This window comes from Pungitius pungitius, chromosome 11 (genome assembly GCF_949316345.1).
Source record: "Pungitius pungitius chromosome 11, fPunPun2.1, whole genome shotgun sequence".
In the NCBI taxonomy this organism is placed as follows: Eukaryota; Metazoa; Chordata; class Actinopteri; order Perciformes; family Gasterosteidae; genus Pungitius; species Pungitius pungitius.
In genome coordinates this window covers 13,996,952-14,013,427 of record NC_084910.1, presented here as the reverse complement: position 1 = coordinate 14,013,427, position 16,476 = coordinate 13,996,952, and the positions used below count along the sequence as shown (strand labels likewise).

Here is a 16,476-nt window from a genome sequence, read left to right as displayed (position 1 = left end):
TGTAATGTCGTTTAATTCTCTCCACCCCAGCCCAGTTTGGCGAGGTTTCTCGGGGCCGCTACCGTCCGATGGGTCGCAGGGAGCTGCTGGTGGCGGTGAAGTCTATTCGCTGGGGGGCGTCCGACAGGGAGAGGGGCTTGTTCCTCAGTGAAGCAGGGGTCATGGGACAGTTTGACCACCCCAACGTACTGAAGCTGGAGGGTGTGATCACTCACACCGCCCCAGAGAGGATCATCACTGAGTTCATGGAGAACGGGCCTCTGGACGCCTTCCTCCGGGTGAGACAGCGTCACACCACCCTGTTGCTGGTCACTGCGGCGTGTCGATCGCAGTCCACCGAAACATCTCTCTCATCATCTCCCACGCCGTTTTCAGGAGAACGAGGGCCAGTTCAGCGTCCTGCAGCTCATCGGGATGCTCAGAGGAGTCGGTGCAGGGATGCGTTACCTCTCTGAGAGAAACTTTGTCCACCGGGACCTGGCAGCGAGGAACGTGCTGGTCAACTCCAACCTGGTCTGTAAAGTGTCTGACTTTGGCCTGTCCCGGCTCATGAGGGGCTTGGACCACAACATCCCGACATACACTGCCTCGTTGGTACGCTTTGGAGGAGCGAATGGATTTCAATGCTTCTGATCTGTGCTTCCAGTGCAACATGGTTTTAACACATTTCCCTGTGTGCCTTCGTTCTCCATCAGGGCAGCAAGATTCCTGTGAGGTGGACCGCACCAGAAGCCTTTCAGCATCGCAAGTTCAGCTCGGCGAGCGACGCCTGGAGCTTCGGCATACTTATGTGGGAAGTGATGTCTTATGGAGAGCGTCCATACTGGGACATGAGCAATCAGGAAGTGAGTGTGTAGGAGAAAGCTGCCCGAGCAGAGGATGTCCTCATCAATTAGTGATGGGAATCCACTCAAATCGTGTGCTTAAGTGCAAGTTTAACTGGCGTAGTGTAATAACGTTAAATGTCACGAGGGGCCATGGTGGCACCAAACAACAGCCGCAACATCCATTATTTGCTTTGATCCAGATTTCTGAGTCAAAATGAAACTAAGTACTAAACTACAAAATGAAGATTTGTGTGGATTCATTGTCAAATGAATGTCAAAATGGAAGCTAATCAGACAATTATAAAGTACAAAGTCATACACAAAAAACATGTAAAAAACACGTAATGCTGCTTGTTGGCTTGACATATTACTATAATACTAGTGCATAAAAGCTGTATTTTTAAAGCACTTTTTGCTCCACCACCTTCCCCATTTTGATTAAATACACTTATTTGAGTGGCGACTAAATGCCAAGCAGTTTGAATTTGCATAATTTTCTCTTAGTCACTCTTTACAAACCCTTAGTGGTCTGTGACCTTTTATGCAAGGCCATTACACAAGTCTCCTCACTCCATCTGCCCTCCTCATGTCTGCAGTGTCTCACTCGCCTCTCTTTGCAGGTGATGAAGGCGGTTGCAGACCAATATCGTCTCCCGGCCCCCCACAACTGCCCCTCTGCCCTCCACTCTCTGATGCTTCAGTGCTGGCAGAATGATCGCGGGGACCGGCCGGGCTTCGACTCGCTCCTCTCCTCCTTGGATCGGCTCATCAGGCACCCCGCCTCCCTCAAGGTGGAGCCGACTCGGTGAGGCAGCAGCCCCGCGGCGATGGCTTTGAGCGAAATATGTCCCCGAGGCATCCGGTGATGAGCAATCTGCGTTACTTATCACTGTTATTCCCTCTTTATTGACATTCTCCCCCTTTGCAGGAGCTGCTCTCAGCCACTGCTCAGCCCCACGCCCACAGACCTAACGGCTGTGGCAACAGTCAGTGATTGGCTGAAGGCTTTGAGGATGGAGAGGTATCAGGACGAGTTTGATCAGGCACACCTGGACACTTTGGACAGAGTCAGCATGCTCAGCATGGAGTAAGTGTGGATGTGTATTACACAGACGGTCACTTAAGGAAGAGGACTGATGGCTGTATTTATTGTTGAAAATATATTTTTTTGTATGTTACCACCATTTCCAAGGTCAAGAAGGAACTTTCATGCTCAACAATTGACACTCAAGTGTACTTTGACAAATTGAGGAGGAGCTGAGCAGTTTTCTAAAGTAAACAAAAATATAAAGTTGAAATAAAATACTTTGATGAATGGCATCAGCCGTCCGGCTGGTTGGTCTCAGACGATCCTGCAGGTGAAGAAGTCGGTGATGGGTGTCCTCAGCTGGCACTTGTGTAAAGATAAATAATAATTTCTGTTTATTTAATGTATTTTAAACTTAAAATAGAATTGATTTGAATAGAAATACAAAGCTCGAGGTCAAATCAGCCGCTGACGGATATTATGCACAAACACAATCCACCAGCGCCCTTTAGAATATAAAACGTAGGCCAACAGCAAGCTGAGGTGTTGATCCAACCTCCGCGCTTCGTCTGCTCTGTTTTTCAGAGATGTCCAGAACCTCGGGGTGAACCTGCTGGGACACCAGAGGAAGATCGTCAGTGCTGCCCAGCAGCTCAGAGCCTATCTGACGCAGGGGCAGGTGGAGGTGTGAAATCCTCCTTCAGTGAAACCTGCGCCACGGATTTCTGTGGTTTTCACACTACTGCTTTTTGTGTCTGGTTTCACTTCTCTTTTTGATGGAGCACATTTTAAGCCAAAAGACAAAAACGAGAATCAGCTTTTATTTGATGAGAAGCCACTCTGTATATTCTTCCATACAACCGACACTGCAACCAGATGGGGTGAAAAAGAGGATCGGACTTCCTGCCAGTCACTCACAACAGGTAAAAGGAGCGATGCACCGTGGGAGCGGCAGTCAAGGAGAAAGCGAGGTTTGGGGAGGTGCTGAAGAGAAGGAGGACTTTAAAGAATGCTCAGTGTTTTCCACTAGATTTTACACTATTGTTGTTTGCCTTCCAGACCCATCTGCAGTCCTACCTCTCACCGTCTCTTCCACTACCCCCCACCCCCTTGGAAACTTTTCAACCCCCCCACCTCCCTCTTTGAGTACAAACTATAACACAAAACGTTTTTTTGTGAACATACAAAGAATTGCGTGAAGATAATCAAAGCTTTTTTTCTAATATTTTGGGGTTCTTTGTAAAGATCACTTCCTCTCCACTCAAAAGCTAAAAACTGTATATTAACCAGCAGCCTATGGTTTGGCTTTTAAGGTGTCACAATTTATTTGAGAAAAATGTACAGTTTGTTCAATTGTTTTAACAAAATGCTATAAACAACCAGTCTAAAAGCAGTGAGGCTAACCCCAAAGTTAGATATGAACCACTGCAATAGAACCGTATAAAACAAAAATGCCTTTAAACGCTGCAGGCCATGTTTTATCTCTTTAAAAGACATCTCACACAATGTTTAAGAGAAGCCTAGTTTGTACAATTCTCACTCTCTCTTTTGTGTCTCTCAGAGACTAAAGAGCTCATGTACAGTAATACGACCAACTTCACCTCAGCTGTAAAGGTAAACGTTCATCTCAGACAAAGGCAGAACCAAACAGCGCCCACCTTTATGTGTACGTTTCACACTTCACTCTCTTCTTTCTTGATTGGATTGCTAGAATAAAGACCTTGAAGTCATTGAAGCGAAGTGAATGTGTGAAATGGGGAAGGACTGACAAAAATTGGATCTGGTTTACACTTGAAGGAAGGAGGCGAGTGCGAGTGCGCACCTGTGTGTCTGTGCTGTAAATGCGGCTGTGTATGTGCGCGCGTCTTATATAGTCTACATGACGCCGTGTGAGTGAGTGTATGTGTGTGTTGAAGTGTGTCAGGCTACACACAATATTACCTGTGTTTACTTGTATGAGTGTTCACCGTTATTCCAGAAAATTGTGCAAATTTGTATAATAAAACTGATTTTATTTAATATATTGCCATTTGCCTCTTCTTTTTGCACGCTATCAACTATGGTGTCCTAATGTTTAATCAAGCAACATTCTATTCAGTGTGAAATGTGACTTGGGAAGAGAAAATCATGAAAACATCTAAGTGTTTTAGTTAATTACATCACAAAGGTATGAAAGCTCTCACGCTGACTTATGGTATTTTTTGCTATATATCCATAAGATGATCACAGCTCACACATGCTACTATGATCAGCATGTTTCGCTTCTTAGCAGACTCACATTTTATGAGCACAGAGTGTAGCTGCAGCTGTTGCCATGGCGATACACTTGCACAAAAAACAAAATGAACAAAATTAAAAGCAGCAAAGTACACAAATGTCGGCCTGTATGATCATGTGAATCAATCCAAAAGGTTCTTGAGATATTTCACTCAAAACCAAAAGTGACAACCTCGCAGCAGCAAAGCAGGAGCAGGGAAGGTCTGTCCAAAGGTGTCTGCCAATCCACCCAACCATATTAAAGAAGAGTACCTTAAAGTCTAAAAGGGGAAAATTAGAGCAACCTGCCCAACCTTTAATCTCAGAATTGGAGCAAATGCTAATTGCCATTTTCAACAGACAATGACTCACAAACTTACCGTCATGTTATAATGAAAAGGTGCATGAAGTTAAAACTGTTTTGCGATGCCAAGTAGTTCCGCAACCGTATTCATCCATGCCCACTTACTCTCTTTGACGAGAAGCTGCTAAATAAGCTCTATCTTAACTTAAAAGCTAGTTTTAGCTTTAGTGCAGCTACACAATACGTAGCGATATACAGTATTCAACTTGATGTACTGATGTCACCTTCACCTTGTTAAAGAGTAAACTCTGCGTCTTTCAAGTTCCGCGGATCAGCAGCTTTGGGTCAAATCGGAGTTTGGGATCTGCTGGGATCCGCAGTAATCCAAGAACGGACGCTTGTTTCGCCCCTGTGCCGTTGTTGCTGATGTCACAGCAGATCTGTACTGATAGCAAGACCGCTGGAGTTTACACTACTCTGTTCTGCCAGGTGCATCGGACTGGCAGAACAATGTGTGAGCGGCACTGGGTTTCAGTGCAACACAACTGGTGGAGGACCAGTAACTTCTCTTTATCTCCATGTCATTTTAACAAAGTAAACCACACGACTTCATGTTGACGTTTCAAAACGTTTTTCAGTGGTTGTAAGTAACAAAGTGTGTCTACTAGAGGTATTGTGGGACTTGAGTACAGTGTCTAGGTAGTTTGCAGAAACACGTTGGTTTGCATAAAGAACAGGTTGAAATATTCCCATTACACAGGTGGATTTTACTTTTTCGACTCAATACCACTGACTATATATATTAAATATCTAATGCTGAATTAAAGATAATATGAGAAAATGAAATAAAACATGTGGAATTAGGTCTCTATATTATTGTGCAAACATAGAAATTATGAAACAAAAAGGGTAGTGAACGTTTAGAAGTTTAGTTAAAGTTTGTATTGAGCTCCATCTGTTAACTGTCATGAAGGTAGATGTCTGTAATAATTGTTTACTGCGGTGTCCCGACTCACATTAACAATGTTGTGAAAGACACGCTGGTAAGTATCTCCAGAAACAAGAGACTCACAAAACCACCAAATCATGTTTTCATGGTGTTATTGTGTCTTTGTAAAGACATTAGCACACTGGAAACCACAGGTCTCTGTGACACGTCTCAAAGATGGTGCTCTCTGCCGGGTAAACAGCTATTATCTCCACAATACTAAATGACGGCCACATCGGCAACCATTATCACGGCCTCCTTTGGAGTCTTCCTGAACCCTGTTTATCCTGCGGCTGACCGGCCTGCTGGTCATCACCTATAAATGGTGCAGCAAAACACCTACCAGAGATGTTGTAAAAGTTGACTAAGCAGTTTACAAACAATTCACAGGTAAATCTTTTTTTCTTTCTTTTTTTTTTTGCCAAATCAGCTCTGGAGAGAACAATGATCGTTTTACCAAAAAATCATTCAATATAAACATGCTTTGTTAAATGGCACGACGTTTCCAGCCCTCCAAATTATCATTATGGTCTCTGTTAGTGACAATTCCTGTTGACACATCTATTATGGCCCTCAACATGCTAATTCATTATGAATAAAACTAGTGTTTTCCTTCTAGATGCAACATTTTTGAAAATAATACATCATCAGATTATTTCCACAAAACAATTTCAGTTTTACCCAGAGAATTTTGGACCCTAATGGAACATCCCAAAGAGTACATCTTGGATAATCACACTTTAAAATCAAGGTTAAATTACAAACCCGCATTCAGCCATATGAGCTTGCAGAATCCAAACGGGTTTGCTTTAACGGCTCACTAGAAACAATGACCGCAACGTGTTGACACTCATGATGTTGCAGAATTTTCATAGTGGTCATGTGGGTTTTGGTGGTAGGTGGTGCAATGTAGACAGGTTACCGGTGGTAACAGAGATATACACTGTGATTAGGGACTGGACCGTTGTCCCTTGACTTTAAAGGCGACAGGAATACAGCCGAATCATTTCTAAACAGCATGGTAGAAGAATCGTAAAGCACGACTTTCCCTGTGGGATTCCTGACCTGCTGTGAAAGTCGAGCTGCTCTCAACCGCATCACTCTCTCTGTCTCACCTGTCTGCTTATCACTCATCCGTCCACTCCACCCATTCCTTCTCAAGCACTCCACTTGTCTCCTCCCTCATGGCTGGGATCATAAATAACAGTGATGTCTGTGGCACTCCAGTCCTCCTCACTGGGCCATTTTACAGGTGCTTCTAACTTTGAGTGAGGACCATCTGAAGCTGAGGAGCGGCACATTTACTGTTTAAAGGTGGGATTTCGTCACTTCTCTCCTTTTTGTTGTTGTTTTATTTTATGTTGAAAACAAAGAATGGAATAGTCCATGTGTGAGGCCTAAATGTTGTCTGTATGATTCTCTGCTTTTTTTTAATCGTTATGCATATTTATATGTTTGTTTTCTCTGCCTCCCGACTGACGTTTGTTTTGTGTCTTCTAGTTTGACGACAGGTGTCCATGTCTCCGTCCCTGGCCAGATCCGCTCCCAGCGAGCTCAACCACTGGTGGACCCAACTGAAGTTTCGCCTTCAAAACAAGAAAGGATGGAACGAGATGTTGGATGAGACGTTTCTGCTACACACTAAATAGTAAAAAAAATATTATCATAAATGATACCCTTCTCCACTGTTTCCAACAATAGATTTGACTCTATTAAACTTGCTGGCCTAATGACTTGGTCTAAGTTGATTAAACACCGTTCATGTTTCTCTTCTTTCTCTCCAGTATAAATGATCTTCCTCTCTTCTATGCGGCTAAAAAGAACAGCGCTGGGTGCATCAAGAAACTGCTGAGCTGTTCCTCCACTAACATCTTTGAGAGAGGTAAGGCCAAGCTGTGACTGTTGTTATCTCTGAGCAGCTCCGAGCAGCTCGGTCGTAGTGTCTAAACACGGTGATCCCGTCCCTCAGGAGCTCTCGGGGAGACGGCGCTTCATGTTGCCGTGATGAACGATAACCTGGAGGCCGCTGTGGCTCTCATGGACGGAGCTCCTGAACTCATCAACGAGCCCATGACTTCAGAGCTCTTTCAAGGTTCAAACGCATTGACGCACTCACAGAGAAACGAAGCACAAACACACAGCGTGCTATTTGTGAACTGCTCAGCTAATTACAGGACATTATTTCGGCTAAACCTGTGAGATATGGGGAGTCACTTACAGCAGAGTAACAGCATCACCAAAAATAAATAATATGCTAAAACGACACATCTTCACACATAGTAGCTGTTAATCCATTTTTAATTCAGTCAAATCACTTTCCTACCTCATATGAGTCGAAGTTTGGATACCGTAAAATGTTAATTATTTACAAAAGTATTGTGAACAGGCACTCTAAGAAAGGAAAGGAAACTGTAGTACTAAACCCAAGTACAATGTTAAGTACTTGTGAAATGCTGTTTCATGCTACTTCATGCTTCCATCACATTACATTTCAAAAGAAAATACTGTATCTGTAGTGTAGTGTAGTGAATTAATTCAATGCTTCTTTCTCCCATTTTAAAAAGAGAGGCTTTTTGTGGGAACTGTGAATTTACAGCAGACTGATGTACAATGCTTTCCCTGCTCTGTCCCAGGTGTTACTCCTCTCCACATCGCTGTTGTCAATCAGAACATCAATCTGGTTCATCATCTGATCAGTCGTGGGGGTGACGTGTCTACACCTCGAGTCACCGGTCTCTACTTCAGGAAGAGAATCGGAGGACTCGTGTACTACGGTAAGTCAGCATGTTTACAGTAAAAAGGGTGCAAGTAGTCACGAGGGGCCTCAAACTTTAATATAATTTGTTCATGCTTTGTGACATTTTCAAAATGTGCCTTTGGTCAAAAGGTGAGCACATCCTGTCCTTTGCTGCGTGTACCGGGAATGAAGACATCATCTCCATGCTTATTGACGCCGGGGCCAGCACCAGGGCCCAGGATCACCGTGGTATGAAATACCTCCCATCGTACCAGAGTTCAGGATTATTACACAAGTGTCTGATATTTTGATTTGATCGTTAACAGCCTTCTCTTCTCTCATCCTGTCTCTCGTCTACACTCTGCCTGCGTCATTTTCTTTTCCGTCTAGGCAACACCGTGCTTCACATTTTGGTTCTGCAGCCCAACAAGACGATTGCATGCCAGGCCGTTGACCTGATTATGGCACGCGACATGGAGCTGGACCAGTCGGTGCCACTCGACATGGTGCCCAACTCCCGGGGCCTTACACCCTTCAAACTGGCTGCCAAAGAGGGGAATGTTGTTGTGAGTGATATGAAGACTGAGGCTCACACCCTAACCCTAACCCAACATGAAAGGTGGAGTAGATTAGCCCCCTAGGCCTATCCTCACTGCTGGGCTGCCCTATGTCCTTCACAGGCGTTTCAGCACCTGGTTAACAAGAGGCGAGTGGTCCAGTGGAATCTGGGCCCGCTGACCTCTAACCTGTACGACCTGACAGAGATCGATTCCTGGGCCGACACCCAGTCCGTGCTGGAGCTCATCGTGTGCGGCCACCAGAAAGAGGTACTACACAAGATGCAAAGTATGACGGTGAAAAATAAACGTTGTTGATGTGATGTTGAAGGAATAACAATTATTTTTGTTTTCCAGGCTAGAAAGATACTGGAACTGACCCCTGTCAGGCAGCTGGTTAGCCTTAAGTGGAACCTGTATGGGAAACATTACTTTAGGTACAGTCTGATAGTTCAAATCAAATATCTGATCAGTACGCATAAGCAGTCTGGTTTTACAGTTTGCTGTTTTTCTCTCATGCTGCTGCATCAGGCTCCTGTTGTTACTGTATCTGCTGTACATCGGGACCTTCACGCTGTGTTGTCAACATCGCCCTCTGAAGGACGCTCCAGAGAACTACACGCAGTCTGACCTAGACAAAACTGTCCGGGTCCAGAAAACCCTAAAGGTATGCAGATCCATACATTACATTACATTCAAGTTATATAAAACTACGATATTTCATTCTAATTAACTATAATTGACCTGTAAAGAGATTTAGTGATGTGTATCAAATACATTTACACTCATATTTATTCGATCCATTTGAATGATTCTTGTTTGGTATTATGACTAAAAATGTTTTCCTTAGTACACAATCCTCTGAAAACAAGAATCAATGTGTTTTGTTTTTTACATATGAAGGGTTTTCACTGGAAAAATCTTTTTGTGTGTACACAAAGTTTCCTTTGAGGCACTTGAGAGAAGTTTCAGTTGGTTGCAATTCTGCAACCTCACTCCTAGATATCATCAAACCCTTGACCCCTTAATTAAAAGATCTGAATTCTTTGCCCATCATGGGACCCCAGGAGGCTTTCTATTTCCTCCATCCTGACCCCCAGGGCCAGTGCTTAACAGTGGGCATCTTCCATCTTGCGCACACAAGCAGGTTATTGACCATCAACAAAGTCACTTGTGACCCTGGATGACCTCCACGGTCCATAAGTTCCAGTGTCATTCCTCTAAACCACAAAAAAAAGCAGTTCGACCTTACATCTTATGCGTACTGTGCATGTGTAAATGTCAAACTGTGCACCTGCATGTGACACACTGTCTATTAACAGCATGTGTTAGAAAATGAACACATCTTTGCTTCCTCCCTCAGGAGAGTTATGTGACACATGCGGACAACCTGCGGCTGGTGGGTGAAATCATCAGCATCCTGGGAGCTTTTGCCATTCTGTTGCTGGAGGTGAGTTTCTGAAACATGCTTCACCTGTAAAAGTATGTATGTATTGCACTGCCGACCACCTTCTGTTCTCCCTCTATCCACAGATCCCTGACATACTGCGAGTTGGGGCAAAGCGTTATTTTGGCCAAACCGCACTGGGAGGACCCTTCCATTTCATCCTGTGAGTAGAAAACACATCTTAGCAGTACAATAAAGCGCACTGTGCTGAAAGACCCTTTAACCTGTCTGTTGTTGTTGTTGTTGTTTTGAACAGTATCATCTACGCGTTCCTGGTGGTGCTGCTGTGTGTGTTCAGAGTCTGCGAGGTGCAGGGAGAGACTGTGGTGATGGCCGTTTGTTTGGTTCTCGGCTGGTGCAACGTCATGTTCTTCGCCCGAGGTTTTGAAATGCTCGGCCCTTATGTCATCATGATACAGAAGGTAGGACACAGCGGTGCACGCTGTAAGTGTTTGTGAGTCATGGTTAAATAACACATACCAACATGTTTTTAAAGCAGGTGTATTCAGCTGTTGTTTTGGTTGGTGAGGTTCACCTATTTGTGTTTGCAGACTGACCTAACATGTGTCTCATTTCCCTTTAGGTTATATTTGGAGACCTAACAAAGTTTATTTGGCTGAGTGTCATTGTACTCATTGGCTTTTCCACCTGTGAGTATATTTTTGTTGGTGTCAAACAAACATCAAAGTAGAAGATATGAGTAGTTCTTGAAAAAAGCCTGACTTTTCTACTCTGCTTTCTTCTCAGCACTCTGGATGGTGTATATGACACAGGAGCTTGATTCCATTCCTGCATATCACTCCTATGCTATCACCCTCTTCTCCCTGTTTGAGCTCAGCGTGGGCCTCATAGATCTGCCTGTGGACCAGACCATCCTTAATCCCACGATCGTCTATGTGCTGCACTGCACCTTCTCTCTGGTCTCCTACCTCCTCCTGTTGAACCTACTGATAGCTATGATGAGTGACACACACTGGCGGGTGGCCCAGGAGAGAGATGACCTCTGGAGGACTCAGGTAACACACAGATTTTGGCTGTAATCTATGGATACAAACATAAATGCATGCAAACATGCAATGGTGCATTTGCGTGTTGTGGTTAAAAGCTGCAATGATGTAGTACAGGTGGTTGCCACAACTTTGATGCTTGAGAGGAGGCTGCCCCGCTGCCTGTGGCCTCGGCTCGGGGTGTGTGGGCTCAGCTACGGCCTGATGGAGCGTTGGTATCTAAGGTAAAGTAAATATGTAATGGTAGACATGTTTTACTAAAGTGTTTAGTGGAGTAACCCTTTTGTTTATTAGGTTCATAAGAATTAAAAATCAGCATAACTGCTTCATCACGACTAAAGAAAATATCAAAGAGCTCCCTTCGAAGATTCACTAAGATGGTTTAAGTATTGAGAGTATTTCCCTTGAAGCAGCTAAATAAACCTTTTCACTCTTTTCAGGGTTGAGGACAGAAAGGATCAAATGTTGCAAAAGATGCGACGCTACGTCAAGGCTTTCTCCAAAGAGGAGGAAAAGGAGGGATTGGAGAAGGACACAGCGAAGGGTTCCATCTCAGGAAGCCCCAAGCTCAGACGTGAGAACAGCACGAGGTCTAATGCAGGGTGGCAGATCATCCGGGACAGCGCCATGGGATTGGAGATGCAGCAGCACGAGCTGGAGGAGGACCAGTGCATTAAATATGTTTAGGAAGATTTCATGTAATGTAATTTGATGATGAAAAAAGTTTCAAGATGAAGACTCAACAGACTATGTATTCAACTGTGCAATTATTCCTGAAGTATTATGCTAAAAAAAAGAGTGTGTTATTTTTATAGCCATATAAAACATGAGTAGCAGTAATGTTTTCTAAGCTAAAATAAAGTGAAACATAGACATTCAACTTCTTGTGTAGCTGCATTAACGTTCTTTATGAGAATAAAACCTTGTTATAACAAACTTACTGGCACTCCTTTATGAAAAATTCCAACAGCACACTAGCCCGAGCGAGTAGTAGTTACAAGTACAACTGATATGTTGGAGTACAAATTAGCCAATACAATTCAAAACAAAAGTATTGCACATATTGTACAATAATACATTTAAAAAAATAGCTCTTCAAGCATTAAATGTAAAATATCATCTAAAAAGCTGCATTATCTTCTTCTGCTGGATATGATTGAAATGGAAAGACAGATGTACAATCTAAAAACTTTTGGAGAAATGGAGAAATTGCTGATTGATGGCAGAGGATCAATATGCTGATTGATTTGTTAAAGACAAGCGACGGAGGCTCTCAGAGCTCCAGCTGACAGATGAAGTAGGCGACGGATTGACAGGAATCTTTGATCCAGTTTTTCTCAGGTGGTTTCTCATGGCTGAGGATCCCACAATCCCCGTCTGATGGACCTTCCGTCCAGTAACTTCAAAAAAAGAAGAGAACATTGACAAATACACAGTTTTAATCCTGAGATATTGTGCTCATTTGTTTTTAGTTAAACTGCTGTCTCCAAGCATTCTAACTTTAAAACTGCAACCACAGTCATGCTATTATATCGGTCTTCAAAAAGCACATAATGTTTTTTTTGGTTATGTTGTCAGAAGTGTGGAAATAAAATGATAAAATGTTTGCACTTAGATCCTAGTTAGTTACGGTCAGAGGTCTTTCTGATCTGCATCCTAGTATGGTCGAGCTGTACAATTGGAGTATACACATGTGTCTAAATAAGTAGCTACTGAGAGTACATTTTCCAAATACATAATGAGTCATTTTACATTTAAGAAATGTACCCTTTTTTACCACCATGATAGAACTCGCACATATTTGCATCCAACCCACAAATGAAATACGATATATTTAAGAAAGAGGTCAAATGGATAAAATCCAAGTTAATTAGTGGATTGATCAATCATTCATCACCTCTCTATCAGCACAGTTTTGTCGACCCAGGTCCATGTGGCTCCTTTTTGCCTAAGCCCGATCCAGTACATCATTTTCCCTTTCGCAGTCAGAAAATTCTGTAAGAAAGAGCACCGTTTTTTATTTACACGTTGCAAATGACCACCATTTTTGACGAACTGTTTGTGTTATGCTTCACGGTCAGAGAAGGAATTGATGCGAGATCCACCTGAACTCTCCGGTTGTTAACGACAGCCAGAGCTCCTCCACTGGCAGAGCAGTTCCTTTGGCTCTCGTCCCAGCTGAGCCGGTGGGTGGACAAGTAGAAACAGGACCGGCCGAAAGGCAGCCACCCATCGGCGCACTGCCGACAGGCGCAACCTGGCAGGAGAGGGGGATCAGTGCGGAAAGACCTCCAGCAAGCAAAACGTAGATCACTCTGTAAATGTGGACTGCATTGGATATTATTGACACCCATATTTAGATCTGTACTATTGTATGTCTAGTATTAAATGAAACGGTTGTTCTCATAGGAAGCTATAAAGCCGATCAGTCAGGTGACCTAACGTTTAAATGAAACTGCTCTCATTTCTCGTAAAATAGGCAGATGAAGTAACTTCCTTTGTCGCTTTACAATCCTATTTGGTGAACTAAGAAAGCAGAACCGTCACCAGAAACATGACAATAGCGAAAGAATAATTTGATTTTTTGTTTTTTTTAGATGCTTCTTTGGCTTGTGCAAGGTTTTTTCCGGCTCACGTTGGGCTTGAGTGATGTGGAATAGAGCCTGGCACTCGTCATGGCTGCACCTTGGAGCCAGCGGAGCACCCTGCCGGTCCGTCGTCGTAGTTTCTCCTGTCACAGCTTGGACTAGAAAGCAGAGCTTGGTGAGTAAAAACAAGGGACAGTGCCCACAGGCTGCACCAGTACGATCACACACTCACACACTTTCCATCCCAAATGAGAAAAAAAAAAAAGAACAAATGTGATCCTTTCTTTTATTGCTGCAGAGCCAGAGAAACCTACAGAGCGCCAATAATCTGCTCGGGTGCTGACATGCTGCAGATACTCACGTTTCACGCTGAGGATAATCACGACCAGCAGCAGGACCAGACAGGTTATGGTGAGAAACAAACACGCAGCCCGGTACAGACGGGTGTTTTTGCCTGAGGGAGAGGGGAGATATCATATGAGACAGTTTGTGTAATGAGAACATACACAAACCACCATTCAGGGTCTGCCCCACCTTTACCCTTCTCCAGTTCAACCGATAACTTGGATTCAGGTGACAGGTTTTCCCTGCCTTCGTCCTTCTTTTCCTCGCCATAGGTGCGACAAAACTTGATGTACATGGAAAAAGAGGGCCCGGTGTTTGTGGCGCAGCTTGTTTACTCCGTCCCCCTCTGTCTGTTTCCGCAGTTTTAAGACACACCCCTCCCCCCTCCCGCGGCGCAGTTGTCTCGTTGCTATAGCAACATGACATTCACTGACTCCTAAATTATTCATGGGGCACAGAGCATGGTTTGTCCTTCAATTTCCAGGACGTTTACTGCATCTCTTTATCTCTTCCTTTCAAGGAAGTAAATATGGTACATTTGGCACAAATAATGAAAACATGAACTAATGTTAAATCTAGGTACATGAACCAGAAGCACGTCTGCTTTACACCAAGGTGGAAATTATAGAACATACTTTTTGCAAATAACTGAATAGAGTAATTTAGACTGGACGCACCGTTAAAAACAGAAAAGCATGTGTGTTTTTGCTAAACAAATTTAGTTCATGATTTTCGGTTTGTGTTTAAATGTAAATACCTTTATTTTCAATTCAATTATTTTCACCCTGTCCACATTCAAATAAAGTTAAACATCAGTTTTGTAAGTAAAAAAAATACATTTTGAACGGTGTACTTGAAAGAAAAATAGATTTCTAAAACAATAATAATAGTAACAAAAACAAAATAATTTAAAAATGTGTCATTTAAGTAATGTTTAAGCAGAAATGCCATAAATAAATTGTATTCTGTTTTTTAAAATGTTGTTCTTTTTCTTCGGTTATGAACTGAAAATCATTCACTTGGCCGGTATTATCAAAAGCCTGAAGAGTCTTTTACCGTATCACTGTAACGTTTAAGGTGGATTATAGTTTAGTTGTACCTTTTATTATGATATAGTTTTAAAACTGTAACACCTTTGTTTCTGTTTTGCTCTTTTTTTTCCATGTGTCTATCATTATGATAAACTGAAGTTCGACAGGAACATGGATGATGAAAAACACTTTCCTGAAGCAATGTTGGAAAGTTGATACAAAAGACAGGAATTTTGTTGTGTTGTGATTACATTATAAAGCTGTGTTCAAATAGTATTTCTTGTTAACAATACTTAAAATCTTTTAATTTTTTCATAAATACTGCCAGGCCTTAAAAACATGCTAAACAATGGTGACTTTTCAGCTGTACATCAGGCAACATTTTTATTTTTTAATATTTTGTTATAAAAGTGTACCTGATCTTGTTGTAATCCGACTGTCAACAACCAGAGCTTCTGAATATATGTCTTCAGGTGGACTTTGTAGTTCACGGTAGGTCTCTGGTTCCGCTTCCTCTATTGTGAGACAAAAACAGTCATATACAACTTTTAAACAGAAATAACCTCCTGAAATTAAGTCTTATGTTTTGTATAGATTGTGTTGATCATTTTAATGTAACATCTTTAAAATATCTTTCCTAAAAAAATGTTGTGAATCACATCTTTCAATCATAACTTTGAGTTGTATATACAGTGCTGTAAAAAATATTTTCTTTTTTCGGCTAGTAGAATTTAATCACAAAAAATGTGTTTAATCACAGTTCATTCATGATTCATCAATTACTTCTTCCTGGTTTGGATATTTTGTTTTCCTTAATAAATGAAATCATCATTTAAAAACTGCACTTTGTATTTACTCAGATTATCTTTGTCTGATATTGTATATAATGTTTGACATGTTTTACATTTTTGACATAAATGTTTCACATTTAAACAAATGAGTAACCAGGAAGGGGAAAAATACTTAAAAAGCACTGTATGTATAGTACATATATATGTGTATATAAATTAATAAAATAGTTCAAACCTTTAGTTTTGACTTCCACCATTGATTCACTTGCTCCTTCATCTTCTTTGCCTCTTTCCCCCTCCTTGGCGACCTCCTGCATCTCCATGGCTCCTCTCTCGTTTGTCTAACTTTCGATTGCCGAGAAAATCTTTCAGACCCAGCTAGTCAACCGACAATTGTATTATGTAATCTTTTGTGTCTACAGCTGAAATGTGGGAATATTTTTTTGAAAAACCCACAAATTCTCCTCACACTTCAAGCCTGTATGACTCATCTAATCCGTAAAGACAGAACACTTCCCCATGAAGATTTCTCCTCAGTCTGTGCGCTTCCTCTATACCACGTACTATGTAT

The 16,476-nt window shown here is 42.3% G+C and overlaps 3 protein-coding genes across 5 annotated transcripts in view; 2 read left to right on the top strand and 1 right to left on the bottom strand.

Moving 5' to 3' along the window:
* Window positions 1-3,875, top strand: part of ephb6 (eph receptor B6) — a gene marked incomplete at its 5' end in the record, with an annotated part of 28,979 nt that extends 25,104 nt beyond the window's left edge. The window contains 6 exons of the mRNA XM_062565642.1: window positions 31-278; window positions 376-594; window positions 696-845; window positions 1,448-1,632; window positions 1,756-1,914; window positions 2,440-3,875. Coding sequence (XP_062421626.1) covers window positions 31-278; window positions 376-594; window positions 696-845; window positions 1,448-1,632; window positions 1,756-1,914; window positions 2,440-2,545 — 1,067 coding nt within the window. The remainder of the gene's footprint in view (window positions 1-30; window positions 279-375; window positions 595-695; window positions 846-1,447; window positions 1,633-1,755; window positions 1,915-2,439) is intronic.
* A 3,044-nt stretch (window positions 3,876-6,919) lies between these two features.
* On the top strand, window positions 6,920-11,918 carry trpv6 (transient receptor potential cation channel, subfamily V, member 6). Its single transcript, XM_037453485.2, has 16 exons — window positions 6,920-7,050; window positions 7,187-7,284; window positions 7,372-7,494; window positions 8,036-8,176; window positions 8,290-8,388; window positions 8,530-8,705; window positions 8,820-8,966; window positions 9,054-9,133; window positions 9,228-9,363; window positions 10,060-10,146; window positions 10,230-10,306; window positions 10,400-10,565; window positions 10,727-10,793; window positions 10,891-11,159; window positions 11,268-11,374; window positions 11,591-11,918. The coding sequence occupies exons 1-16, from the start codon at window positions 6,920-6,922 to the stop codon at window positions 11,835-11,837; spliced, it is 2,151 nt and encodes a 716-aa protein (XP_037309382.2). The 3' UTR covers window positions 11,838-11,918.
* A 113-nt stretch (window positions 11,919-12,031) lies between these two features.
* On the bottom strand, window positions 12,032-16,452 carry si:dkey-26c10.5 (uncharacterized protein LOC563797 homolog). 3 transcript variants are annotated; one of them, XM_037453443.2, is made up of 7 exons: window positions 16,141-16,452; window positions 15,531-15,629; window positions 14,100-14,192; window positions 13,786-13,896; window positions 13,256-13,407; window positions 13,048-13,145; window positions 12,032-12,550 (listed from the first exon to the last, which is right to left on the bottom strand). In XM_037453443.2, exons 1-7 carry the CDS (start codon window positions 16,226-16,228, stop codon window positions 12,424-12,426), a joined length of 768 nt encoding a protein of 255 aa, XP_037309340.2. In that variant the 5' UTR covers window positions 16,229-16,452; the 3' UTR covers window positions 12,032-12,423. The 3 variants fall into 3 exon arrangements, with proteins under 3 accessions (XP_037309340.2, XP_037309342.2, XP_037309341.2); XM_037453445.2 differs by lacking the exons at window positions 15,531-15,629; window positions 16,141-16,452 and adding an exon at window positions 14,279-14,466; XM_037453444.2 differs by lacking the exons at window positions 15,531-15,629; window positions 16,141-16,452 and adding an exon at window positions 14,273-14,465.
* Window positions 16,453-16,476: the final 24 nt, after the last annotated feature.

What these genes read in the sequence shown, in the direction of transcription:
- si:dkey-26c10.5 (XM_037453443.2), bottom strand. Translation starts at nt 16,228, where the DNA reads ATGGAGATGCAGGAGGTCGCCAAGGAGGGGGAAAGAGGCAAAGAAGAT. An exon ending in GATTATCCTCAGCGTGAAAC is followed by an intron (nt 13,897 to 14,099) that starts GTGAGTATCTGC and finishes TCTGCTTTCTAG; the next exon opens with TCCAAGCTGTGACAGGAGAA. An exon ending in AAAACTGTGCTGATAGAGAG is followed by an intron (nt 12,551 to 13,047) that starts GTGATGAATGAT and finishes CTTTTTTTGAAG; the next exon opens with TTACTGGACGGAAGGTCCAT.
- trpv6 (XM_037453485.2), top strand. Translation starts at nt 6,920, where the DNA reads ATGTCTCCGTCCCTGGCCAGATCCGCTCCCAGCGAGCTCAACCACTGG. An exon ending in ATGTCATCATGATACAGAAG is followed by an intron (nt 10,566 to 10,726) that starts GTAGGACACAGC and finishes ATTTCCCTTTAG; the next exon opens with GTTATATTTGGAGACCTAAC. An exon ending in ATGACCTCTGGAGGACTCAG is followed by an intron (nt 11,160 to 11,267) that starts GTAACACACAGA and finishes GATGTAGTACAG; the next exon opens with GTGGTTGCCACAACTTTGAT.